The 27,479-nt window shown below is 40.4% G+C and overlaps 1 protein-coding gene across 1 annotated transcript in view; it reads right to left on the reverse strand.

Moving 5' to 3' along the window:
- CTNNA3 (catenin alpha 3) overlaps nucleotides 1-27,479 on the reverse strand; it is a 927,714-nt gene that overhangs the window by 169,596 nt on the left and 730,639 nt on the right. The window contains exon 13 of the mRNA XM_032795284.1: nucleotides 2,050-2,201. Coding sequence (XP_032651175.1) covers nucleotides 2,050-2,201 — 152 coding nt within the window. The remainder of the gene's footprint in view (nucleotides 1-2,049; nucleotides 2,202-27,479) is intronic.

Genomic DNA, 27,479 nt, shown 5'->3' on the forward strand with positions numbered 1-27,479 from the left:
TGGAGTCTCCCCTTTAACCAGTTCCTTATCCACCTTACAACTTTCATATTCATCCCCATCTTTTCCAATTTCACTAACAGTTCCCCATGCAGAACCGTGTCAAACGCCTTACTGAAATCGAGGTAAATTAGATCTACCGCATTTCCTTTGTCTAAGTAATCCATCACCTTCTCTGCAGGCTGGTGGCTCACCTGCCTCAGACCTCATGTCCCATCTGGACCCCAGTGCCCTTTACCTCAGAGTTCTGCCCCAGTAGTACCCCACACTCTAGGTCTCCTCTCCCTGAGGAATCCCCAACCTTCTATCCCCACCTTACCTCAGTGGCTACAGCCAGCCATCCTCTAGACCTGTTCACTGGGGCAGACTTCAGTCTATAAACCACTCATCACTGGCAAGGGGGGGTTTGGACCAGTTGCCTCTGCCTAATCCTAGTACCTTTCTTTAGGCCTTGCATAAGGCCTGCAGCCTGGAAGTTTACCAGGCTGGAGATCCCCAGCTCCCTTGCCTTATTCCCTAGCACTACTCCAGTTCAGTATCCCTTTCTCCCAGGCAGCCAGGTCCTTCTCTCTCCATACCTAGAGAGAGACTGACTCATCCCCTGGCTCAAAGCCCATTTATAAGGCCAGCTGTGGCCTGATTGGGGTATGGCCTCAGCTGTGGCTGCTTCCCCAGTCTGCCTAGCCTCTTCTCTCAGGAGCAGGAGCAGGAGGGGGGGGTAGTAACTGCCTTGCTACACTCCTGTTGTCCAATGTCATTGGCAAAGCACAACAGCATTTAATATTGAGCTAATGACAGTGAAATTTGCTTGTACTTGACAACAAAATCCACAATAGGTGGAGTGAAAGCACAGTGAACCACACACACACAATAAGATAGGACTTTCATTACATTTATAATCAGAGTTTCATATCTAAAGCCACAGCAGCAAGGACACAATTCTACAAGATCCTGAGTACCTCAACAGCCACCGATGCCAAGTAAGTGATATGCTACCAATATTTTTAAAGGGGCACAGAAAAACTTTCTACTTTAGATTGTAATAAACCCTATATGAGGGCTCAGAATTTGTTTCCCAGTTTCTCCTTAACTGATAAAGGAGAAAAAAAGACCTCATTCCTTGGCAAACAAACGTATTAAGTGGAGTTTATTTGGAATGTTTATATTTTGTTTCTGAAACACAGACTGAGTATATTGATAGTATAGCTCAGTGTACATCTAGAGCCATTTACAATGGTATTTGTGCAGTGAAGTAGTTCTGCGGTACAGTGACCAGATATCCCATTTTTAAAAGGACAGTCCCATTTTTTGGGACTTTTTCTTATATAGGTGCCTATTACTCCCCACCCCCTTTCCCATTTTTTCACAGTTGCTATCTAGTAACCCTATTCTGGGGAAAACCTGCTGTTTGGGTTCATTCATTTGGGTTCATATCCTGTTCATTTCAAAGGCAAGAGTTTTCTTTTCAAGAGTATTAAGACCTTCTCCGATAAGTTATTTTGGTAAGTATATCTTTTGTCACTATACTTAAAATGGGCTGAAGCTATCGGATGGAAAGAAGTCAATCTAAAATTCCTTTCAATTTGTTGGTGACAAAGTTTCAAAAAGGGTTACCAGGATGATGCGACAGTCCCCCCTTCAGCAGATTAGTGAACAAGGCTAAGGAGTTTGCACAACTGAACTCTTATCTGGAATCCACTCATTCAGACATTGCTGAGTGTATAGTCTCAACTTGTTTAACTTTGGGCTGACCCAGAATATACATTATTTTGTCTGTGCTGATTTTCTTTTTAAAAATGTTTAATTTTTTGAGAGACTTCATACTTGTTCTATATAAAATGGATGGTTCTGACCTTTTAGAATTATACTCATGTCTATTTCAAGTGACCCAGAATCAAAGCACCAGCATAGTCTGGAACTGTGCAAATCTGAATCTGAACTTTTTGGCAATGGTACCTTATTTAGTTTTAAATTCTTGTGAATGTTCCATGGTGTCCCAACTGCTCAATAATGTTATTAATGAATAGTGAAGGTATGAATGAAGAGACTTACCCGAATCATCATGACTGAACATCTGATGTCATGAATTGTATCATAGACCTTCTTTGAGATGTCCACAAACTGGTTGTCATCAAACTGATGCATTGTGTTCCTGCTTAAGCCCTCCAGTGCAATATTGACTTGAGTAACAAACTCTGGAATCACTGTAAAATTTAATAAGTTATAATAAATGAAAAAAACAAAGAGGGAACCGGTTTGTGGAATGAAGACTTTTAAAATAAAGTTAAAATGTGAAAACAATAAAATGACTATCAATGGAAACAATTTTTGTCATTTGTGGCTTTGGTGTTTGGGTGGGGACAGAGAGGAAAAAGGAGATTTAATTTTTCCAGTGAAAAACCTCAAAACATTTTGACAAAATTGAATTTTCTCCACAGAAAATTTAAATTTTGCAAAAACTGCAATTTTCCATCAAAAACACATTTTTTGATAGACAATTCCTGAACAACTCTAGATATAACCTCAGGAATGGGAGACCTTCCAAGTTTCTGATACTTCTTCATTCTGGCATGTGAGCAAAACACTTGTTGGATGATTGGGTTTTTTTGCTTATTTCTTTTCTGAATAACAACAAAAAAAAAAAATCAGTGAAAAGCTAAAGTTCACCTGTGTTACTGAGTGTGTGAAAATAATCACTTGAGCGCAACATTACCTGGGTTTTAACTGCTAAATAATCTGAGGTATATAAGTCCTGATGTATATGATCAGTCATTACATATCATGTTGATTGGTACTGTATATTACTCTGCCTCAGTAACATGATCTAACCCCCAACCCCTCATTTTTCATGGGGCTTTCAAAAAATGTTAATAGCTATAAAACAGATCTTCAAAACTGCACATTGATTATAGCAGCCTTACTGCTTCAGAGATTAATCATACTCCCAGTGAAGATGATAGCTGTTTCTTTATGGCCTGATTTTCAGAAGTAGTGAACACCTATAGCTCCACATAAAGTCAATGGGAGTTGCATGGCTTAGCCGCAACTTAAAATCAGGTCCGTTGTCTCCATTTTATATGGGAATACCATTGACTTCTAAAAACAAGGATATTCAGAACTTTTAATTCTCATCTGATCCTTCCTGAATTATTTTTAACCTATCAGAAGACTTTGTGTAAAGCATAAGTTTCTTCAAATGCATTTAAGTAAAAGATCAGACAGGTTAGTTACTCATACAACTTTTTAAGAAACCCTAATTTGTACAAGCTATAGTAATGATGAGTCAATCAGTGTAGCATTCTAAGCAATTTTTCAAGGTTCACATAATAGTCTGTGTGAATGCTTTTAAAACATTGTTATTTCATGCTGTACTTAACTATAGAGTCAAGGAGAGTAAGAAAAGATTATGTTCAACCCACTTGATAACAGTGGTAACTAGGCCATTCATAGAAAAGGTAGTCTTAATATTAATCAAATACATGACTTTTCACCAAACTTCTATGCAGCAGAGTCTCACTCCAAATACATAAAAACTTTCCTTTCCCACTCCTCACCTTTCCCTGAAACTGACAGCAAGATATGAAGGTGGTTTTCACCAGTAATCAGATTTAATAGCTAATAGAGTGCTCAGCTTTAACACAACCTCAAACTTGTATTTTAAAAAAAGGAATCTAAATGGCTTGTCATAATTTAAGAACAGAAATTGATAGTTTCAGTTAGCCACAGTTATAGAAAGCTGCTTAAGAGTTGGTAAATAAAATAATGGGAAGTAGGGTCGTTTTGAAGTAAATAGTCATCTGATACATTGATTATGTGAAGTTCAATACTCAGCTCTGTCACTCAGAACAGAGCTGTCCAAAGGTAATGTAAAAGGTTTCAGGGAGCTCCAGGCGTCTACTAGTACAGTAGGAATTTCTAGAACATTTTCAGGGGCCTGCCTGTGGCAGCATTCCCCTTAGTTACTATATCTGTATCTCCTTGTATCTTGATTTTAGTTTTCCATGGAGAATTACACTAGTTGTGATTTAAAAAAGAAAGATCCGCATTTGTTAGTCATTACATATAGAATGATAACTGAGATGCTACAGTTTTTCCTTTCAGCAGGGCAGAAAATAAGTCTGGTAATTGTGCACTACCAGTATTCTTTGGGAAATGAATTTTATGAACGTATTCTGTGTGTCATCTTATGGTATGTTAAAAGAATAGCCTTCGAAACTAAGACATCTGCATTGGCCAACTCATTGGATTTGAAATACAATGGGGGTATTCTGGCACAAACTTGAGTGGCAGGCTATTTATAATGGAATCAACAAATAGTTCACACACCTTCATTAGAAGCATTCAAAAATAGACCAAAATAATTATAGAATTAGTGCAGAGGAAGACAATCAAGGCACCTTATGCCATTCAGTGCAACCCTGTGCAAGCAGTCCTTTCAAACTCTAACCATCTATGGGTTTTGTTTTGTTTTTTTTTGTAACTAACCCATGCAATACAATAAATAAAAAAGGACTAAATAGTTCCTAAATTTTCTTACACTGTGGTACAGACACTTAATTTCAAGCTTGTTAATATTTATGTAATTCAATGTCACTAGACATTTTATCACAATCTTATATCAAACGGCTTGTGAGGACTTACACAGAAGTTTTGTCATTGTGTGCCTCTGATATCTCTTCTACACCTTAAAATATTATTGTTCATATTTAATTACAGATTCTGTAATAACAAGTGTAAAGGTTATCATCAGGAAGGCTAATACTTTTTTTTTTTTTTAAATAAAAGCTGTGAAGGCATAAAATACTTGCTTCATCTTCATTCTTAAACATGGAGCAGAGTGTGACATAAAAGATCACAAAACTTACTATTGTTTTTTCCCCCATTCTTGATTATTTAGAAGAACAAGAACAATAAATGATTTTTGTAGGATTAATTTAGCATCTTATGCTAAAGTTTCTGTGTATGGAAAGCTTAACCTAAACAATTAAACTGTGTACAATCAGTCAAGGTTACTTGTACTTTCTGGCATGGCAGACAAATTATGCAGCAAGTTCCCCATAGTTATGCAGTAAGACCCAGCAGAGAGAAAGATCACTTCTTACCACCTCTTCCTTTTGTTTGCTACCAAAAAAATGTCTTCTCTCTCCTTTTCAGACATACAGTAGCCCAGTGGTTCCCAAACGTGTTCCGCCGTTTGTGCAGGGAAAGCCCCTGGAGGGCGGGCTGGTTTGTTTACCTGCCACGTCCACACGTCTGGCCAATCACAGCTTCCAGTAGCCGCGGTTCGCTGCTCCAGGCCAATGAGAGCTGCTGGAAGCGGTGGCCAGTACATCCCTCAGCCTGTGCCGCTTCCAACAGCACCCATTGGCCTGGAGCAGCAAAATGCGGCCATTGGAAGCTGTGATCGGCCAGACCTGCGGACGCGGCAGGTAAACAAACCGCCCCGGCCTGCCAGGGGCTTTCCCTGCACAAGTGGCGGAACAAGTTTGGGAACCATTGCACTAGCACAGCACTGATTATAAGACCTCTGCTCCCCAGACTGTTGTAGCCTGGATGAGATGTAAGATTCCATAATTCCCTAGTGTATGTGGCAGCAGAAACTGTTTGTGGGGGTGGACGGTGGTAGTTGTAGGTCTCTTGACAGCAGGGCTGTGAAAGGGCTGGTTTGGGTCCACCACCCATAGGGGAAAACAACTCAATGTTCCTTCCACCAGGTTTTATTAATGTTTACCTTCCCTCTCTTCCCCATTTTTAACTTTTCCCATTCTGAACATACCTCTGTCTGAGAGTTTTTCTTCATAATAAAAACATTATGCTCCAGTTTCACTTTAAATTACAATTCATTCTAAAAAGTTGAGAGGTGATGAGAATATCAAGGTTTTTGCTATGCCTATTAGGAAGCAATTAAAAAACTACAGAACTACGAGGAAGCCTAGAGAAGATGGGAATGAGAAGAAATGATGATTGGTGAGAGAGATAGCTGATGAGTGGAATCAGCTCTCATTGGCTTTTGGAGAGATGGAAGTAGATGAAGTTGAGAGTTGTTAGGAGTGCTTGGTTTGTTAGAACCTAGAATCTTCTGCCACGTAGGAATTTAAAACTGATTTCTACCCCAAACCTATATTTTCAAATTTGGTACATCAAAATCGTACATAGTTTTGGAAGCAAGTTCACAGACAACAGGACAATAAATTCAAAATGTAAAATTTTAGAAGATTTGCACTTCTGCCCAACTTCTTCAGCATCATTCAAATCAGTTTGGTCAAAATTTTGTAATTGGCAATGTTCCAAAAAAGCATGTAAGTTGGTGACAGTGTTTTAATATACAAGGACAGATGCAAAACAGTGGTAGGCCACACTAGTTAGCACATTGAAGATCTGATGATTGTATTCTTGGGTTTTACTTACAGATTTGGGTGCATTTCATTTTAAACAATGACTGCCTTATTATGATTGTGACATACACATTCTTGAGAAGTGAATCACATAGTATGTATTTTGCATTTCAGTTCATAAAACCCTCCTGACATTTCTTTTTATTCTTCCCTTTTTAATCTCCTCCCAGCCCCACCCCCACCCCCAAATAAAGAAATCTTTTCCAGTTGGAGTAAATGAGAATATCTCTTTCCTGAGAGTTGAGTCTGTAGGCTCTGCAGAAGGGATGGCTGCAAATAGGAACTCTTGAGATTAAACCTGACTTCTAGGTTTCATTCTATTCTTCCAGCTGCCAGCATTTTCTTTAGACTATTCTAGCCTCCTAGGAAGCAAACCAAATAACTGGCCACTTACAAGGAGCAAAAGAGATTTATGCAGGAGGATAACAAAAGAAAGAATTATGCAGCCATTTGCACAGACCTATATCACCAAAAGACTGATCTAACTGCCACTGCAGTGGATAGAAGCCTTTCCATTGACATCAATAGGAGCTGAATCAGATCTCTAGTACAAGATCCTATGCACATAGTATTTTAACGCTGACACCTAGAATTCTGTCATGGGTGATATGTAGTTCAAGTAAGTACCATGAAGCATTATAACTAAAATTGATTACCTTTCTTTTGTAACTTTAAACTGATTGTGCATTGTTATGTAAACCAGGAAAGGGCTTTACTCTTCTGATGATTGTTAGTGGGATCTTTGAACTTTATGGACAGTCCCTAAACTATAAAACTGTGGAGCTGCAAGAATAGCCTTTCTCTGGAGCAGCCATTTTATTTGATTCACTTCCACAGAAAGGAAAATAGCTACTCATTATGTTGGGGGGCGGGGGGAAAGGGAGAAAAGAAAAGTAAGTCACAAGCTTGGAACCCAAAGAAACTCTGAAACTGGATTGTTTCTAATGAATATTGTGTTATGTCTTGCTTAAGCTAGGGAGTTAAGCGTTAACTAGTGGGAACAAAAAAAAACCCCTAAAACAGCCAAACTCCTATATGCATTATCACATGTTGTTTATTATTAATTTTCTGTTTAATGTGGTAAAACCTCTGAACACTTAAGGGACAGTGTATAAAGGGATGATTTGATCAGAGTTGAATCATTTTGTTATTTAAAAACAGATATAAATGGGAATTGACCATTTTCAACAACAACAAAATTGAAGTCATATTCAGGAAAATGAAGCTGAACAAATGTGTCAAGGACTTATGTGCCACTCATTATTTTAGCTGCGAAAGTTGATTTGGAGGTCAATAATAAAGGAAAGAGTTTCACTGGACTATAGTAATGCTATAAATACAAGATTGTTATAGATTTACTGGAATCTTGAATGCTTACTGCCACCCTGTGCTGTACTGTACAAACTGGGTTTGTTTGGTGTTTAGGGGTTTTGTACCAGAACAAGAAGATCAGAACATTGCCATCACCAAACAGTGGATCTTGTATAACTTATGGCAGTGTGGACTGGGACTATGTGGAGATTGGCTGATGATAATAGAGATATCCTATCTTCTTTGAGTTACTAAATTGCCAATCTCCTAGAACTGGAAGGTCATTGAGTCCAGCTCCCCTGCCTTCGCTAGCAGGACCAAATACTGATTTTGGCCCAAATTCCTAAGTGGCCCCCTCAAGGATTAAACTCACAACCCTAGGTTTAGCAGGCCAATGCTCAAACCACTGAGCTAGCCCTCCCTACCATAGAGATATTTGTCTGATATTACACTGCCTCAACCCTGACCTTTTGAGCTAGGACTTTTGGGGTACAGAGGCTTGATCTTTTTGCTCCAAATAGATTGAACCCATTACATACGTTTATATGATTATATATACAGTCATATGTAGTCCAGAAGGGGACTGGACTATATGACCTCTCGAGGTCCCTTCCAGTTCTATGATTCGATGTAATGGGTTCAATGGCTATAGCATGCAGTCAGGGATGAGGGTCTCATTGTGCTAGGCACTATAGGAGAATACAACTAAAATACAGTCCTTGTCCTAGGGAGTGTACAAATTAAGTATGACCTTATAGTTTCAGTACTAGAAGTTTGGAGAAGGTTCATATGTGAATGGAAAAATGGTTTGAATAAAATCTGTAACCACTGGATGTTTAAATTCTAATATATTTTATTATGAGTGTCTGTGCAGTCATAGTATGTAATTCCCCCTTCCAACCTGTAACAGGAAAATAGTGGCAGAAAGTTCTAGCCTCACCTATTTACCTACCTATCTCAGAACTGCAAGGGACCCTGAAAGGTCACTGAGTTCAGCCTGCTGCCTTCACTTGCAGGACTAAGTACTGATTTTTGCCCCAGTCCTGTGGGTGGCACCCTCAAGAGTGAGCTCACAACCTTGGGTTTAACAGCCCAATGCTCAAACCACTGAGCTATCTCTCCCCCAACTTAGTCAAAGTAGAAAAAGGTCAAAAGCTAAAAAAAAAAAAAGACACAAAACTGTGTCAGTGCCAATCCCTACAACCCTAGACTATTCCAAATGCATGAATAGTTTATCCCACAGCAAATAAAGGCTGGGAAATGATGGGGAAAATTGATTTTTTAAAATTCTGAATACTGTAACATAATAAATGATGTTAGTTTAGTTACGCCAGATCATCCCATGATTGAACCAACACTCAGACACTATCATTAACATATTTTGGGGGATTCTCTGAACCAGTGGTATAAAATGTGGAGGTTGTGAGAAAGTAATTACATTTGTAAACAAAAGCAAAAAAATCTGCACAATTATCTTCTTTAGTTTATGTTTCAAAAGATTATGTTTTTAGAGTCTTAGGGAAAGGCTTTGAATCAAGCCCATCGATCACTTTTAACCTTTATATGATGTTTTTTTAAAATAGCTAGCTCTTTATTTGCATTTATAAGGATTCAAATGATGAAAACTCTTCTGAATAACAGGAAAGAGGATTACTGGGTTGTAATAATCTAAGAAAGGCTCTTCCTAAAATCCTTGCAGATTATCCTATCTAACTAACTTCTGTTTAGGACCTGACTCTGCTCTCAGACTACATCAATTGCACTCCAGAGTAGCTCTATTGACTTTTTCCAGCTTTCTTTCAGGGTAGGTGAGAGCAGCATCTGTCCCTTCGTGAAAGCCCAATATTTCAATTTCTTTGGATTTTTAGAAATTTTGTAGTAGGTGACATATGGCAAGCTTCTGCTTCGTTTTAAAACAAGAGGATGACAGGTTAGTTACAAATGTAAATGTGAAACTAATAGCAAAATCTACACCTAAAGGAAACAAAACCATCAGTGGACAAACACAAAAACTCTGGATTTTGTTTCATGAAAAGTCACTCCATTTTTTTTATTTTTTTAAATGTTCAGGCCAGATTCTCATACTCTCATTCAGAATAAGTAGCACCTTCCACTGCGAGTGGACCCATGATTCAAAGTGTGTTGATACATTTCATCAGATTTACACTAAATCATAAAATTTGTTTTACAAAGACAGTTTTGAAAAATACATAGTACTTAAGAAAAATTCTTGGGGCTAGATCCTCACAGGGTGTAACTCAGCCTCACTTTACTGAAATCAGTGGATCTATGCCAATTGATGCTAGCTGGGGATCTAGTTCTCTGAATTTAAATTAAATTGCCTTGACAAAATACACTTTCAACAATGGGGGTAATTGGAAAACATTTTGCATTGTATTTGATGGGGGGAGAGGGAGGGATTAGTTTTTGCCAGTGTAGTAAATGACATTTATTTGGGGCCAAGGATCATACTCTTTCATGCTGAATTTTATAGCATGTAAGTAAATGGTTGTTTTAGATATGGATACTTTTTTTTCCTTTTATTTTTAATGTTTGCACAGGATCATGTTATGGTAATATTTGTCACACTGATAAGTCTATGCCTTTTTCACGAGACTCAGTGCAACAGATCTCTGAAAACAGCTACTGTTAACATTGCTAAAATAAGCCATGGGCCATCTAAGGAATTACACCCAGCATGACTCACCATTGTTCAGATGAAAAGGAGAGTGTCTAATGAAACAGACAATACTGAGATGTCTGGATAAATATGCCCTTCCAGGGCCAAACAGTCTAAGTTTATGGAAGTGCCTCTCTAACCTGCTACAGTTCTCTGGAAAATATTAATAGAAGATGAATGGGAAACAAAACAGATTATTAAGAAAAATAAGTTGCCACGGGGTTAGGGGCCAAGGTTTGTCATGGATTAAAAAATGTGATAGGAAAGAGATTTGTAGAGAAAAGCATTTCCACAGAGCAGAAAGGAGTGGAGTTCCAGAGATCAGCCAGGGTGAAAAGTATTATTTAAAAGGTACTTTTATATTTGAGAATCACCTCAGCATGAAAAGAAGGCAGTATGCACACTTCCCAGCTGTTCCACTCAGCCTAGCTCCACAAGTGCCAATACCCTTCTACTCACAGAAGCAGCAAGATGCCTGGAGATTTAAATTAATATTGTAGTTAACATAAGAACCATTTAGAAAAGGTAAATAAGATACAGAGTTGGTAGTGGTGGTGATGGTATTGCTATCTATGTCAGATTGTAATAAACATCAGATAGATTTAGACACTTTGGGGAACTAGGCAGCACAAAGGTAAATAAGATTTAACTTGCCTGTGTTTAAGGTAATGTATACTAACAAATATAGTCAGGTATGTAGAGGAAAAAGATGCAGGAGTTTTCATAGATAGTTCAAGTGTGATGTAATGAAGCCAGCATATAGCAGCAATATGAAAAGTAAATAGAATGATGGAGCACATTTGAAAACAGCATAAAAACAAAATATATATGGGCAGATTCTTTGCCACCGTGTCTCCTGAGACATGTAACAGAGAAGCAGCTTGCCAGGTGGAAAGGAGATAGGGGTAGGAAGGGCCTTAGGTGACTTTAAGTCACCTTTGTGTCCTCTCGCTTTTGGACTCTAGCACGAATCAGAGCCGCTACTTACAACAAACTGAAAATGGCTGTGTAATAGACCAGAAGCTCCATAGAACTCTCAGCACTATGTTGCCAAAACTGTATATACATGACAGAGCAGATACCAGAATTGGCCCTGGAGTATGTTTCATAGATATAATGATCAGTGGTACTTTCTACGTTCATATTTAGTTTTAGTCACGCCGTGTAAAGAAATATATAGTAGGGCAGATTGAAATGGCCCAGAGAAAGGATATGAAGGTTAACGTTATGGTAGTACTTGAACAGGATGGAAGCTTTAAAAATAGTAGTATTTAGCTTTAAAAGAGGGCACCTTTTGTTAGCAGAAAAAAAATTCTGTGTCATTATCCATGTTATGCTAGAACTCCATCTCCCATACATTTTGTTCTCTTGTTCATTCTGAACACAAACTTGAACACTCTGCAGCACTCTGAAGGTATTTGTAATCTCTCTTTCTTTGCTCAGTCATCAAATAAGATTCCACTGAAGTTGTCCACACCAACCGATAGTAGTTTTACATTAGTATAAGTAAATTAAAAGAATTAGTTGAAAAATAAAGATTCATTCTGCAGAGTTAAAGTCCCTGTTATGTTTTACGTATAAAAACATGTAGTGTGAAGACCTCTGGCTTTTATCCACAGCCAACCTTGTGGAAACTCACTCAGCCAGATATTCCTTCTGGGACTATGGGGATATTTACATAACATGAGCAAGTAGTTCTGACGTCCTTTAAAGACTGCATTGTGCACTCACCTGATCCTGTGCTTAGAGAGCTACACAAACCAATTTATTTGTATAGCTATTCCTGATTAACTCAGCATTGTGGTCTGACCTGTACTCACCCCAATCCACCCAGCATGGCTAGCACTTGGGTTGGCACTGTTTAACAAGGGGCACTCACCACCAGAGCACCCTTCATGCCAGGACACCACATTGCATGGGTTCTTTTACTCTACCACCCCTATTGCCTGTACTGGTTCTGTAGCAATCTACACTTTCCATGGCCTGGTCCTTCAGCCAGATCACTTTTCAAGTTCATTCCCCTTCTAGGGTAACAGAAAAGGCAGAACAGAAAAAAAGTCGAATGGCCTTTTTGCCAGGCCTCTGGCCCCCCTCTGGGACTATTCAGTTTTTCCCTCTTTCAGTCCTGAGGCTTGTACTGTCCACTCTTGTTGGTGAAGGGACCCAAGCCCACCCTCTCCTCTGGCTTCCAGCCCAGGGACCTGTGTTAGCCAGCTAAGGGCAGCTTCTTACAATCCCATGCTGCTTCTCTGAGTTCCTCCTACCTTCTTCTTGTTCATCAGCATCTGTTACAGGGCTGTGGACTCCATTATTCCCACTCGGGGGTTCTGTTTCTTTGTACAGCTTCTTTCTAGCCAGCTACTGAGGCACTTCCTTGAGGCCACACTCAGCGTCTAGCAGCAGACCTCCTCTGCCTGAGCTGCAGCCTTTTATGCTAGCTGTTGCTAATTGGCTGCTTAGTCACAGCTACAAAAGTAATTGCTCCATCTTTTAACTCTTTCCTGGCTGTCACATTGTGGGGTCTCAGTGGTCTGTGGGTTCCCATCACAGATCTCCCCCATTGAGTCCTGAACATTACAAAGCTGTCAAGCTACAGAGCCATGTATTCTGCATGGGGTCACAAGACGTTGTCTATTAGGCACTGAAAGTTACACCATGAAGTTCAAAGGGCTGTCCCTAAATTTGAAGAGACCCCAAGCAGAGGCGCAACAGTGGCAGCACCAGTGCAGGGGAAGTAGCGGATCTGAAAAGGACTCAACAGTCTCAGGTCAGGTTCGGGTTGGCAGTGCCTTGTTCAGGTCAGGGTCAGGCTTTAAATAGGCCTGAGCAGACCTCTTGCCTGCAGTTTCCATGGCCCGGTCCTCCAGCCAGGTCAGCTTTCAAGGTCAGTCTCTTTCTGGGGATATCACAAAAGTCTGAAAAGAAAACCCTAATGGCCTTTATGCCAGGCCTTTCCCTCCACGCCCTGTCCCCCCTCCTCCTGGACTACTCAGGGTTTCCCTCTTTTGATCCCCTCTTGCTAGGGAAGGGGAGGGGACACAGGCCCACTCTTTCATCTGGCTTTCAGCTCTTGGACCATGGGTTTGGCAGCTAAGGGGGGCTGTTTACAATCCCATACTGGTTCCCTGAGCTGCTCTGACCATTTCCCAGTTTGTCAGCATCTCCCACAGAGCTGGAGATCTGTCTCCTTGTGTGGCTTTTTCCTAGCCCATTATTGAGGACCTTCCTCAGGGCCACTCTCAGCCTCCGTGCCAGCAGCCCTTCTCTGCCTGAGCTGCAGTCTTTTATGCCAGCTGTTGCTAACTGGACCCTTAAGGCAGGGCTGGTGTAACCACTAGGCAAACTAGGTGGCTGCCGAGGGCATCAAGATTGGGGGTGCCAAAAAGCAGTGTGTGGTGTCATGGGAGTCAGCTGAGCAGGGCAAGGCGGGAAGCAAGACCTCCATAACAAACCCACCGCCGCAGCGAGGGGCGCCGCACAGGACGGTCAGTGGGAGCCTGCGAAAGAGCAAGGAGGAGACAGAGAGCCAGGCGCGGCGACCAGTATAGCCAAGGGACGGAGCCTTTGCAGGAGGCAGGATGCAGTCCTGAGCTCATAAGAGCTTCACCCTCCAATGTGCCGCCCCTGGGGCCGGGCGCAGCCACCTCCTGGGGCAAGGGAAAATGAAACTAAACCCCGCAGCGTGACAGAGGGGAAAGGACTGGCGAAGGTGCCGCTTCCAAACACTGACCCCTCCCTGTGGCACTGTGCCAATGTGGGGAGCTGGCCCTGATCCCCAGAGAGAGCCTCACCTGCTCCCTGGGAGAGCCCAGCTATGCCCTCCTTGCCCCTGGGTCCCCCCTCGAGGGTCCCAGAGTTCTGGCTGCAGCTTGATTGCAAATGTCTGGACTGCAACTAAACAGCCCCTTAGCATGATCCCCAGGATCCCAAATCAGCTGGCACAGACCAAAGCAGGTTGTCTAACTGCAGTGTAGACATACCCTTTGTAGCAGCAGGATGAGTAATTGGTCTATTAACTCTTTCATGCCTGTCACAGTATGAAGCCTATATATCCCAACACACACTGACAAGGAATGTTGCATCCAGGGAGTAAAAGTAATTGCAGCTGCTACCTCGCATAGGGTTACAAAGTTGTAGAAGACTCTTTGCACCTTTCTGCCCACTGGCTCTAATTCAGGAAACCATCCCTAAACTGTGAGAACATGCTTTGAATTACATGATTAAACATGTCTGTAACTGGTTTCCTGAATAGGGATGGATTTAGGCATGGGGTTAAATGTTTTCTTCAAGCTGAGCCTCAGCCTTCATCTATCCCCAAACACATAAACACTCATACAAGTAGTCCTCATATTTCACTGTATGAAACTTATCAAATCACCAGCAAAACATGTTAATTTTCTCAAAATTAACTATAACTCTTCTGTGTAATCACAGTAGTGAAAGTACAAGATAACAGATCAGATATTGGGGGAGTTTTTTGCTTTTAGTTTTATTTTCCACTTTCAAAAGCCTTAAATTTCACAAGAACAAAAATGTTCCAATGTGAAAGGTGTGTGGAACTTAAACAGCTTAGTCCAAAATATTACAGTGACATTTTCAAAAGCAGTGAAGTCACAGAGCAGTTAGGCCAATGCTAAATATTTTTGAAAATCCCACAATACAATGTTAAGTAGGTAGTTTATTTTACAGTAAGACCTCAGTCGCAGTGAAGTCAGTGGCAAGACTCCCATTCCTTTCAAAAGGCACATGCAGAGCCTTACTTATCATAGCACATCAGACCCATATAAATGGTCCTACTTTAAATTTTTCATTATTCATCCATTTGTATTTGCAGTTTCTAATACTATTGTTTATTTCCAAAGGGGAAACATGACATGTTCTTGATTTTCATTTGCATACCAGGACATTCTTTATGATGTTCATAAAAGACAAAGACGACAGAATTTAATAGCAAAAACCCTGACTTTCATTTTTATTTGGATCCCAGAAAATTCATTTTGAGACATCTGCCTGAAGCATATCTTTTGCAAATACAAAAATGGAAAACATTAAGTTCTCCTAAATAAGGTTTTCTACTGGAGGCTGAACTTTGCAAAAGATGGCAAGAAATGAGGCCTGCTGTTCAGCACCATTAAACAATGAGTATATGCTCTCCTGAACATCAAACATACTGGGCACTGGAGCCAATACTATACCTTAAATAGAGGCTGGATTATTTTTAGGTGGCTTCATCTTTTCCGGGACTGATTCGTAACTGAACTGATTTTTTTTGTTGTTGTTGTTGTTATTAAAATATATCCAAATTCATACCTTTGTATGAGCTATAGGTGGCATAATATTTATTATGCCTTGAAAACAAAGAGAAAAACATTCTTACCTATAATTTCTCACAATGAGGACATCTACCAATCCATAGGTCTTCTTCATCCATGTTGCAGATGGAGGGCCATATTGTATACTCACATTGAGAGAGGGGGTGTTGGCACAAAGGCCACTCGCACAATAACAGTCCTTGTGCTTCCTGAGCTCTAGGGAGCACAGAGATTGCTTGATCCTGCTCGCTTTTGCAGGGCAAGGTGCCAAAAGGCTCAGGAAAAAGATGGAGGCCCTATGGAGCAGAGTCAGCTTATTCTGGAGAGTTATCTGCAGCAACCTAATGGCATTGAGAAATCCTTGCCTAGTACAGAGCCAGATATTGACTCTACAAAACCCCTATTGGCTTAGGTGACTTTTACAAATTGGGGCAATTTACAGCAGACCTGAGACTGGCCTAAATTGGCCTCAGAGTTGAACCGTCTCCTAGCTGTACCCAAAATACGGAAGATGTGGAAAAGGAAGTGACATAAACCTACTTTTGCACCCCAACCCTCAGGTGCCTGACTACAGTTATGGAAAACCAGAGGACTGAGCTCTTGAAGTAAAATATTTGCTCAATTGTAGAAGTTGGTTAACTAGCTTTGAAAGTTATCCTCAGCCTTTTAAGCTCCAGACCACTCAGCTGAACCCCCAGAAGGACAGTTCTTTCTTCAAGAGGTACTCGTAAATAAAGATTCATCATGGACTAAAGACTGATGTGCTCAACAACTGAAAGAACCTGGGATGCCATAGCTTGTAAAGGATGGTTATGTTGTTCAAGCCTTCTCTTGCTAGAATGGGGACGTTTTGAAAGGTGTGTGGACATGTGTCTGACCAAAGACCAAAGATAAGAGAAAACTGCAATTCTCCAGGATTGACTTTTTCCAGTGACTGGAGCAAGAGTGTTGAATTTAGTTGTTGCCCTAAGCAGCAACAAGATTATCTTGCAAAAGGAACTACATCTTTCACATGTGAATGAATGTTTTTCAAAAGATTCTGCAGCTAAAATAGCTCCACAACCATGGAACAAACTCCCATAGGAAATCAAAATGAGTCCAAATGTCATCACTGTTAGTGTGCCTCAAGGCATAGCTGTTTAAACTAACATAAACCCAACCAACCATGACATAGGAGACCCCGCACAGAAAGAATCAATCACTTAGTGCTGAGAGGGGGATACCTGAAAGGCTCCCAACAGGGGAGACCCAGGAAAGCCTGCAACTGTCTCTATAACAAAGGCAACAAAACAGGATTGGGACTGGACCACTTCTTGCATACATGGGGAATCTCAATTCCAAATTGCTTCAGACTTCTCCCTCCATCTGCTACGTTGATTCACAAGAGCTATTAGTTTTCTCTGGACTGGTGGTTGCTTTGATGTATGAAAAATGAGAATTAATGTCATTAAAAATTACTTAAACTGCTTCCTATACAGGTTATGGTGAACACTGATTCCCTGGCTGGTGATGATATTCAAAGGATAAAAATGTACATACAGTATAACCCAACTCTGGTTTATATCCACTGTAACTTTAAAAATATACAAATAATATAGGTTTTTTTTTTATTTGGTTTTTTACTTTCTACAGCAGTTTGAAGACTGTGAAAGAACCACCCTATCTAGGATATATCCTAGATACTAGATATCCTTGTTGCATTTTTTTCCTTCTGCTATAAGTATAAGATTAAAGGTTGCTAAAGATAGTGACCCAGAAATGGCAATACTCTTATCAACCAGAGAATACAGTGTGTGTTTGTACATTCAGGGAGCTCTAGCCCCATTAAAAGCACCAAATTACAATGAAGCACAATATGCAAAAAAAAAAAGTAGTATCCTTTAGTAGTCTCTTTCGAGCTTCCAGATTTGGCACATATTCTTAAGTAATCTTAAGAAAAGGTTCTATTCAAATCTCTCAAGGAATTTGTGCCAACAGTAAAGTATTTATTACTCATGTCTGCCTACGGAGAACTACAAATATCAACTTTGCAGAGCTAATGATCTATTTTAATGGATTTTAAAAGATTCTGTATCTTACTAAATATGTGAATTTTGTTCACCTAATGCAATCCAAAATATGCATCTCACACAGTAAAAGATGTTTCTCTTGAGCATTTTATACAATACCTTTAATGGTAAAATACTATTGTTACTTCACAGGCCAGCAAAACACCATGGGTTTATAACTATTTGGTTAATTATAAACACAGTATTTTATCACCCATTCAAACAGGCAGTATTCTTTGTGGCAATAAAAGATGTGATGTTTTCAATATGCTCATAGTCTCTGTACAATACTTAAGCCATATATTAAGTATACAACATATGAGCTAAGCATATGTTCTTGGCACTGTACTTGTTATGCACTAAAATAAACTAGAATTAGTCAAACACTTTTCAAACCACAGCTTCTTGAACTTTTTTGAGACAAATCAATAAAACTCTTCCTTTTGCTAAACTTCATTGTTATATGATCAGTTGTCATATGTACCTTCCTGGATGGACTATGTAAAATGTACTTGTGTTTGCTCCCCTCAAGCTTCTGAGCTACAAAAGATGCACCTTTAGCTCATTTGGCATAGAACTTTGTTTTTCCAGCTGAAAGTCATAACGTATTACTGTCCTGTTTGATAGACCTGAATGATAAGTGGAATCTTGGAAATGACACTGGTGAATTCATTGAGCTGGTGGTTACCAGTATTTTAACATGCAGGTGAGATTTGCCTAGCCAAATGAACATCATTCAGCCTGGTAATAATTTAAGACTGAAAGCTACTTCCTTGATTTTAGCTAAGCCTACGATTTAGTCACGGGTATTTTTAGTAAAAGTCATGTACAGGTCATGGTCAATAAACAAAAAATCACAGCCCATGACCTAGACATGCCTTATATTAAAAACATCGGTGATTAATTCTGGGGGGGGGAGAGGGGAATGCACTGAGGCCACTGTGTGGGGCCTCTGGAGGGAGTATGCTGATGTGCGGGTGTGCCTGCAGCCAGCGGCACCAGTTGCCCGGGCCAGTGGACCGTGGCTGCTCCAGCTGGCCGGCCAGGGACGACTGCCCGGGGCCACTGGAGCAGTGGCTGGCGCAGTTGTCCCCCAGACCGCTCCAGCAGTGCTTTGATGGCCCTGGGGTCAGCCACACTGGCCCCTTGAGAAGTCATGGAGGTCACGGAAAGTCATGGAATCTGTTATTTCCACAACCTCCGTGACAGACACGGAGTCCTAGTTTTGGTATAGTGTGAGTATATAATGAAAGTTGAATTCCATTTGCAAAATGGCAGAAGTGTGAATATTTACCTATTTATACTGGATTTCCTTGTTTTCTTAAATAGTGGTCATTAAAATCCTCAGTATTTACCATTATGTAGTATTTGTGCAATCACAGTATTGGTTCTCATTATAGGAAGCTATCATGGTTGTCACAGATTATTAGAATGATAAATGCTACATTTTCAGTGGCATTTCCTTACAGTATGTACACAGTGGCTGTACTGTGCACACAAACAGAGACAATGGTATGTAATAATTAGGGCTGGATGAAAATTTTGTTTTGCAAAGAATTGGGTTTTCAACTAAACCAATTTTTCATGAAATGCATCTACAGTTTGTGGAAAAATTCAGTTTTTCTGTTGAAAAAGTGATTGTTGCAAAACAAAAATATTTTGGCAAAAAACTGGAATATTTTAATTAGTAAATGTTGCTGCAGTGTCTCATGAGAATTGTAGGTAGTTTGCCTTATGTGCCCATTCTCCTCTATGGGTCAGGTTCCCCAGCCAGATTACATTTTGCCAGTAATGCACTATGGCCAGGGATTCCCAGGAGGCACCACCTCTTCTCTCCAATAGGGAAGACTCTGTGCATCATGGGAAATACAGTCCAGCCAGGGAGTCTGATCCATCCAGGATATGGAAGAATGAAATACCTGATATACAACTTCCACGAGGCACTGTGGCAGAATTTCCTAATCAAAATACTTTGATCTTCAGACAAAATAATTTAGTAGTTGACTTTCTACCAAAAATAGAAATTTTCCATGGAAAATGTAGGTTAAAATGAATTTGTCAAAACTTTCTATGGAAAAAGAATTAAGATTTTGTGATCAGTTCTAGTTCTAATATCTATCTATATCACTGCAATAGCTAAAAAGAAATCAGAAAGCATTCGACTTTCAAAATAGAATTTCCAAGGGCAATTCTTATTGCCTGTGAACACAATGGTATATCCAGGAATTACTCAGCTCTTTCTTTAGAAAAGTGTCTTGTACAGTTCATGATATTCAACTGACTTCAATTTATGGAATTTAACTATCATACAGTCACCAGACACGATTCACGTAAAATACAGCCTGACTAGAATTATGGAAAATATGTCTTTAAGACACACCAAGAATATTTATCTAGTGTAATATATCTCTGTATGCCAAACTGATTAAAACCAAAACTAAAAGTAGAAAGCATGGTGTGTGAATTACAGGCAGGCCTATTATTAAGGTTGTTCAACATTTCCAGTTATAAGACCCTATTTTCAATTGCTTATAACACTACAAAAATTTAACTGTTTGGGCTGAAATTTTTCATGCCAGGTGTCTGTCTTGCACTGACACACTCTGTCTCTCTCTCTATTTCAGCCAAAAATGTCTCAGTCATTTCTGAGAATGAGGCTAGGAAAATACATTATTTTGACTGTCAAAAATGTCTGGTGACCTTTCTTTGAACAGCTCATGTTCCCATACTCAAGAGCAGGGACTTGCAATTTGGCACAGGGATGTTTTTTGTGCCAGGAATGTTCCTTTTGCTGTCCATGTAAAGTCTGCCCAAATTTGGCCAAGTTATACACCTTTGAAAAATTGAAGTTTGCACATGCTCATTGGAGACTTCCTAGAGTTTAGCAGCTAAACTCTTCAAAGATTCCATCCTCACTGAGCATGTTCCAACCCCTCAAAGCTCCTATATATGCCCAGATTGTGAATGTATCATCATCAACTAAGCACAGATTCATATTATAGTAGGACTGGAAGGGACCTTGAGAGGTCTTCTAGTCCAGTCCCTTGCACTCAAGGCAGGACTAAGTATTATCTAGACCATCCCTGACAGGTGTTTGTGTAACGTGCTCTTAAAAATCTCTAGTGATGGAGATTCCACAACCTCCCTAGGCAATGTATTCTAGTGCTTAATGACCCTGATAGTAATTTTTTTCTAATATCCAACCTACACTGCCTTTGCTGCAGTTTAAGCCCATTGCTTCTTATCCTAGCCTCAGAGATTAAGAACAACAATTTTTTCTCCCTCCTCCTTGTAACAACCTTTTGCATAGTTGAAAACTATTTTCATGTCCCCTCTCAGTCTTCTCTTTTCTAGACTAAACAAACCTAATTTTTTCAATCTTCCGTCATAGGTCATGTTTTTGAGACCATGAATCATTTTTGTTGCTCTTTTCTGGACTTTCTCCAATTTGTCCACATCTTTTCTGAAATGTGGCACCTAGATCTGGCCACAATACTCCAGTTGAGACCTAATCAGTGCAGAGCAGGGTGGAAGATTAGTTGTGTCTTGCTTTCAACACTCCTGCTAATACATCCCAGAATGATGTTAACTTTTTTTGCAAGTATTAACACTGTTGATTCATGTTTAGCTTGAGATCCACTCTGACGCCTAGATCCCTTTCCACAGAACTCCTTTGTAAACATTCATTTTCCATTTTGTATGCGTGGAACTGATTGTTACTTCCTAAATGGAGTATTTTGCATTTTTCCTTTATTGAATTTCATTCTATTTACTTCAGATCATTTCTCCAGTTTGTCCAGATCCTTTTTAATTTTAATCCTGTCCTCCAAAGCACTTGCAACCCCTCCCAGTTTGGTATCATCTGCAAACTTTATTTGTACTCTCTATGCCACTATCTATATCATTGGTGAAGATATTGAACAGAACCATGCCCAGAACTGATCCCTATAGGCCCCCACTTGATAGGCCCCTCAAGCCTGACTGTGAACCACTGATAACTACTCTCTGGAAATAGTTTTCCAACCAGTTATGCCCCCATTATAGTGGCTCTATCTAGGTTGAATTTCCCTAATTTGTTTATGAGAAGGTCATGCGAAACAGAATCAAAAGCCTTACTAAAGTCAAGACAAACCAAATCTACCACTTCCCTGCTATCCACAAGGCTTGTTACCCTGTCAAAGAAAGCTAGGTTGGTTTGATATGATTTGTTCGTGACAAATCCATGCTGTTACTTATCACCTTACATCTTCAAGCTTTTTGAAAACAGATTGCTTAATTATTTGCTCCATTATCTTTTTGTTAAAGATATAAAAGTGACTTGAAGACATCTAACTTGTCTAAGTAATTTGTAACTTGTTCTTTCACTATTTTAGCCTTTGATCCTACCTCACTTTCACTGGCATTCACTATGTTAGATGTCCAATTGCTACTAAACTTTTTGGTAAAAACTAAAACAAAAAGTCATTTAGCACTTCTGTGATTTTATGTTGTTTTTTAATAGCATTCCCCTCTCCAGGGTGACAGGGTGAAGTCAGCCTCTCCCAGTGATGGCTGCTCTGGGTTGGGGTGGGAGTTAGGCATTGGAACTGAAAGCAGAGGGACTGTCTCTCCTGTGCTCTCATTGACCCCTGCTGATATCCAGGTAGCATGAAGGAGGAAGCCATCCAATTCAGATGCAGAGGAGACAAAAGCTGAACTGAAGGGAGGGAGAGAGGGAGGGGAAGGAATAGACAAGACAAGAAGTCTGGTGAGAATAGAATCGGGGAGTAAAGAACATGTGACTGGGAGTGCTGGGCAAGGAGGCTGGGACTAGGAGCTGGGGTGGAGGGAGCGGAGGCTGGGACTGGGAGTTGAAGGGGAAGGGGAGGGAAGACTAGGATTGGGAACTGGGGTCATGGAAGATGGGAGAGGTTGGGCAAGGAAACTGGCACCTGGGAGGCAATGGAAGCTGGGACTGGGAGTCAGTGGGGGTTGAGAAACAGTAGGCTGGCAGGGAAACAGTGAAATCTTCTGAGGAACTGCAGAAGTGAGGACACCAGCACTGGCTTGACAAGGAGACTGGGACAAGGAACGCAACATTACAGGAAGCAGTAAGAAGGTAACAGATTTGACTAGGAGCTGGGTTGTGGAGAGAATTGGGATTAACTGGGCAAATAGACTGCAACCAAAAGGGCCAGGTTAAGAGGGAGGCTGCGTCAGGGAGCTGGGGAGGCGTGAATAGCATCTGGTCTTGGTGACTTATTATTGTTTAATTTATCAAGATGCTCCAAAATCACCTCTACAGAAACCTCAATCTGGGTCAGATGCTCAGATTTCTGACCTAAAAAGAATGGCTCGGGTATGGGTATCTCCCTCACATCCTCTGTAGGGAAGACCAATGCAAAGAATTCATGTAGCTTTTCTGCAATGGCTTTATCTTCCCTGGGTACTCTTTTAGCACCTTGCTTGGTCCTTGCTCAGTGGCTTTGGAATTTGTTTGGAAGGCTTCCTACTTCTGCTATACTTAAAACATTTTCTGCTGGTATGTTTGAGTCTTTTGTCAGTTGCTTTTCAAATTCTTTTTTGGCCTGCCTAGTTATATTTTTACACTTCATACAACAGTTTATGCTCTGTTCTATTCTCCTCAGTAGGATTTGACTTCCAAATTTTAAAGAATTCCATTTTGCCTCTAACCACCTCTTTTACTGTGTTGTTTAGACCTGGTGGCATTTTTGGTCTGCTATTTTTCTTTTTAATTTGGGGTATACATTTAATTTGAGCCTCTATTATGGTGTTTTAAAAAGTTTCCATGCAGCTTGCAGCCATTTCACCCTTGTAACTATTCCTTTGAATTTCCATTTAACTAGCTTCCTCATTTTGGTATCGTTCCCCTTTTTGAAGTTAAATGCTAATGTGGTGGGCTTTTTTGGTGTGCCCCCCCCAAACAAGGATGTTAAATGCAGCTACCCATGATGGCTGCTCTAACCAAGTGATTCAGCTGTATTCACCTCTTGGACCAAATCCTGAGCTCCACTTAGGACTATATTAAGTATTGCCACGTCGGTTCTAGGACTAACTGTTCCAATAAGTAGTCATTTACTACCTTATTTGTTTGATTGACTTTGTAACCCTAATAATGTTTTTTAAGTTATTCTGTGGTGTGTAATATATATATATAGTACTCCTTTAATTAAAAAGAATAATCATTAGAAGCAAAATCATTACTAGAGTTCTGATAGAAGTACTAAAACTCAGCCACTTACAAATGAATGTTACCTAAGAAAACTCAGTAGAAATAAGTAGAGATTGTGCTATTGAGGGCAAGAAATAGACACTGCAAACAAAGTAAGACAAGTAACTGACCCGGTCAAACTAATTCAGTTTAAAGACACCGCCATAGGATACTTTTAGTGTATAATGAGTGGAATCCCTGGATACGCTAGATTTGTGAATTAAAAGTTTTAAGGTCCAGTAGGCATAGAAGAGAAAAATATTTGGAATAATGCATATAATCAGTGAACACTGTAAGGCAACACCTTGCAATAAATGCTCAAGTAATTAGGTTGGTAGATTTAATGGTAAATTGACAGCTATAATTTGCATTCATAATTAATCAAATCCTTTCCAAAAATACTCTTTGATTTTATTTCAGTTATAGTTAGAAAGCTGTCATTAGAAATATTCATGGTTTTATGTAAACAGTAATGTTCCAGGATGCACACCTGTTGCACGCCCTGTTACAAATATGTTTGTGCTATAGCTATGAACATTTTTGCAATGAACCCAGGTGAAATTTACCTGTTCTCAGGTATACTTCCGAACCTTGGATATGCCCAAGTTTGTGAAGATGTCTGTGATCCTTTCAGGTTAATGTAGGCTGAACTTCAGACTAATGCTCTGCCTCTTCACAGGGCCAGGAAGGGATTTATTGTTTCAAGTAGGGTCCATAGTAGATTCTGCAGTTTCATATATGCCTTCAGTTCCAAAACAGACAGTTAAGGCTGAGTGAAACTTTGATGGAAATGTTGGGAATAGGAAAAACTCAAAGAAGATGGCTATAAATGAGCACAAAGATTAAATGACCCTTTCAGTTCCATAAATATGCCTCTTCCCATAAAGGGCACATCAGGTGCTTGCACAGAAATGTCCATATGGGCAGAGAGAGCAGAATATACAGTTTATCTTGCAGTCTTCTAAAAATAGTCCCCTAAAACGTTTTTTACTCACTTGGAGCTAGCTAAGGCAAGGTCTCACAACTCTTATGGAGCCTGGAAATCTAACTATGAGGGACCCCCCCTTAGAATCTGCAGGAGCTGTATGCCAGTGACCAGCTCCCCGTGAGCTTGAGGAATAGACCTGGTGAGGACTCAGCAGGAGTAAATACCGAAAGCAGCATTTATGTCTGCTAGAATCCACTGGATGAACAGGGAATGGTAATGTTGTCTAGCAGCTACTGTACTCTTTCATCTTCACCCCCAAAACCCAGCAAAGCTACTTCCATGTCAAGCCCCAGAGGAAGTAATTTATTAGGTAGCAAGGGGGACAAAGATGGTGCCATAGATTTGGCATTCCTCTGTTCTAGATGGGCAAGGCTAGTTGTGCCTACACAGCATCTGTCTATCTTAGCATCACAAGGCCAGATTTTCAAAAGAACTCAGGGCCACTCTAGTGAGGCAAAGATTCACTGGCGCAGCACCTCCTGCTAGTTTCCAGGGAATTAGCTCTTTTCCAGCTCTGGAGCACCCTCTGCCAGCTGATGTCTCACCTGCCGCTGGCCAGTGTCCCTCCTGGACCCCGGTGCCCCTCTACCTCGGGGTTCTGCCTTCTGCAGTACCCCGACAGTCTCTGGGTCTCCCCTCCCAGGGGAACCCCCAACCTGCTATCCCCATCTTGCCTCAGTGGCTGCTGCCAGTCATCATCTAGCCCCCGCTCCCTAGGGCAGACTGCAGTCTGTAAACCATTCATCATCGGCAAAAAGGGTTTGGACCTACTGCCTTTGCCTACCCTGGGCTGCACCTCTGCAATCCCAATACCTTCTTTAGGCCTTTAGCAAGGCCTGAAGCCTGGGGAGTTGCCAGGCTGGAGCTCCCCAGCCTCTCTTGCCTTTCCCCAGTCCTGCCCTATCTCAGGTACCCTTCTCTCCCAGGCAGTCAGGTCCTTCTCTCTCTGAGGAGATAGAGAGAGACTGACTTAGCTCCTGGCTGAGCCCTTATAACAGGGCCAGGCATGGCCCACCTGTGGCTGTCTTCTCAATCAGCCTCTTCTTCTCAGCTTTCAGCCCTAGCCCTCTCCAAGGGCTGGCTTTTAACCCTTTCACGGGAGCGGGGTTACTGCCCTGCTACAGTCACATTTCCAAGTGCTCAACCTCCTATAATTGGGCCAGATTTTCAGAGGTGCTCAGTACCCAGCAGCTCCCACTATCATGCTAACAGACAGATTTTCACCCAATATGTTGAGCTTTTTGGAAAATCTGTCCACTTATTTTGGTTCTTACATGGAAATTGAGCCATTCTGAAAATCTGGTCCTGATTATAGGTGCTGGATTCTTTTAAAAACTGAAACTAAGTGAAATAGTGGAAGGGATGTTATTGCCCAATGTTCCCAGCTTACATTTAGCCCACAGAAGACAGATCGCACCCAAGGTTCGAAAACTTCAGAAACAACATTAATTTTGAAAAAATTAGATGCTTTGTTTTCATGAGATATATGCTACAAAAGGCTAAAACATAAAAAGACCGAAAGGTCTCTGGTAAAACCTAAATTAGGAAAAAAGGTCATTGTAGTTTTTTTAGTGCCATGTCCATTAGAGTAAATAACTTGCAATAACTGAAATAACAATTTCATCAAGAAAAGGTATGTTTCATGGTAGACTGTTGACATTTAAAGGTAAGCAGGAGAAAAAATACAATATCATACACAAAACAAAACACCAAAGTTCTTAATTATACTTAAATACCAGTGAGAAAACATCACTGTCAGCTGCAAAAAAGATCTCTTCTGCATGTCAACAGCAAAATATTGAGTATAAACTTAAGATGATTCAATTAACACTAAATAGAAGATCTACTTGTCAGTCCTGTACATTTTCTACACCATCTGTGTTGCTGTATATTATCTCCAAAAGTTCATTGCTGTACCTTGTAATATTTATTAAACAAAGAGAATCAGATGTGTCCTTAAGGATCTGATGCACAGCACAGTGAAGTCATTCCATTGTCTTCCACAGTCTTTGAATCAAGTCCTACATTATGAAGACTGAGAGCTAATGGGCATAACAGAAACTTCTTGTAACTGAAATGTCAGTATAGATGGACAAACTACAGAGGAAAGAGAGAGAACAGAAGGAAAAAGTGGACGAGCGGTACTGGTGTTTACAGAGCAAGGAAGCTATCGAAGTAAGTGGAGAGCTATTAATTTGCTCAGAATTAAGCATGTGCTTGGTTGCTTTGCTGGGCTGGGGACAGAGTGCTATAGAAACAAGGGGACGTTCCTGTTATAAAGAAAATGGTGATCAATTTTTCCCTATGTCTGCTGAAGGTAGGACAAGAACTAATGGGCTTACTCTGCAGCAGGGAAGATTTAGGTGAGATATTAGGGAAAACTTACTAACTATAAAGGTAATTTAGTTCTGGAATAGGCTTCCAAGGGACGTTGTGAAATCCCAATCCTTGAAGGTTTCTAAGCCTTGGTCTAGACTATGAGTTTAGTCGAATTTAGCAGCATTAGGTCAATTTAACACTGCATCTGTCCAAATCTC

Source organism: Chelonoidis abingdonii, chromosome 15, assembly GCF_003597395.2.
Source record: "Chelonoidis abingdonii isolate Lonesome George chromosome 15, CheloAbing_2.0, whole genome shotgun sequence".
In the NCBI taxonomy this organism is placed as follows: Eukaryota; Metazoa; Chordata; order Testudines; family Testudinidae; genus Chelonoidis; species Chelonoidis abingdonii.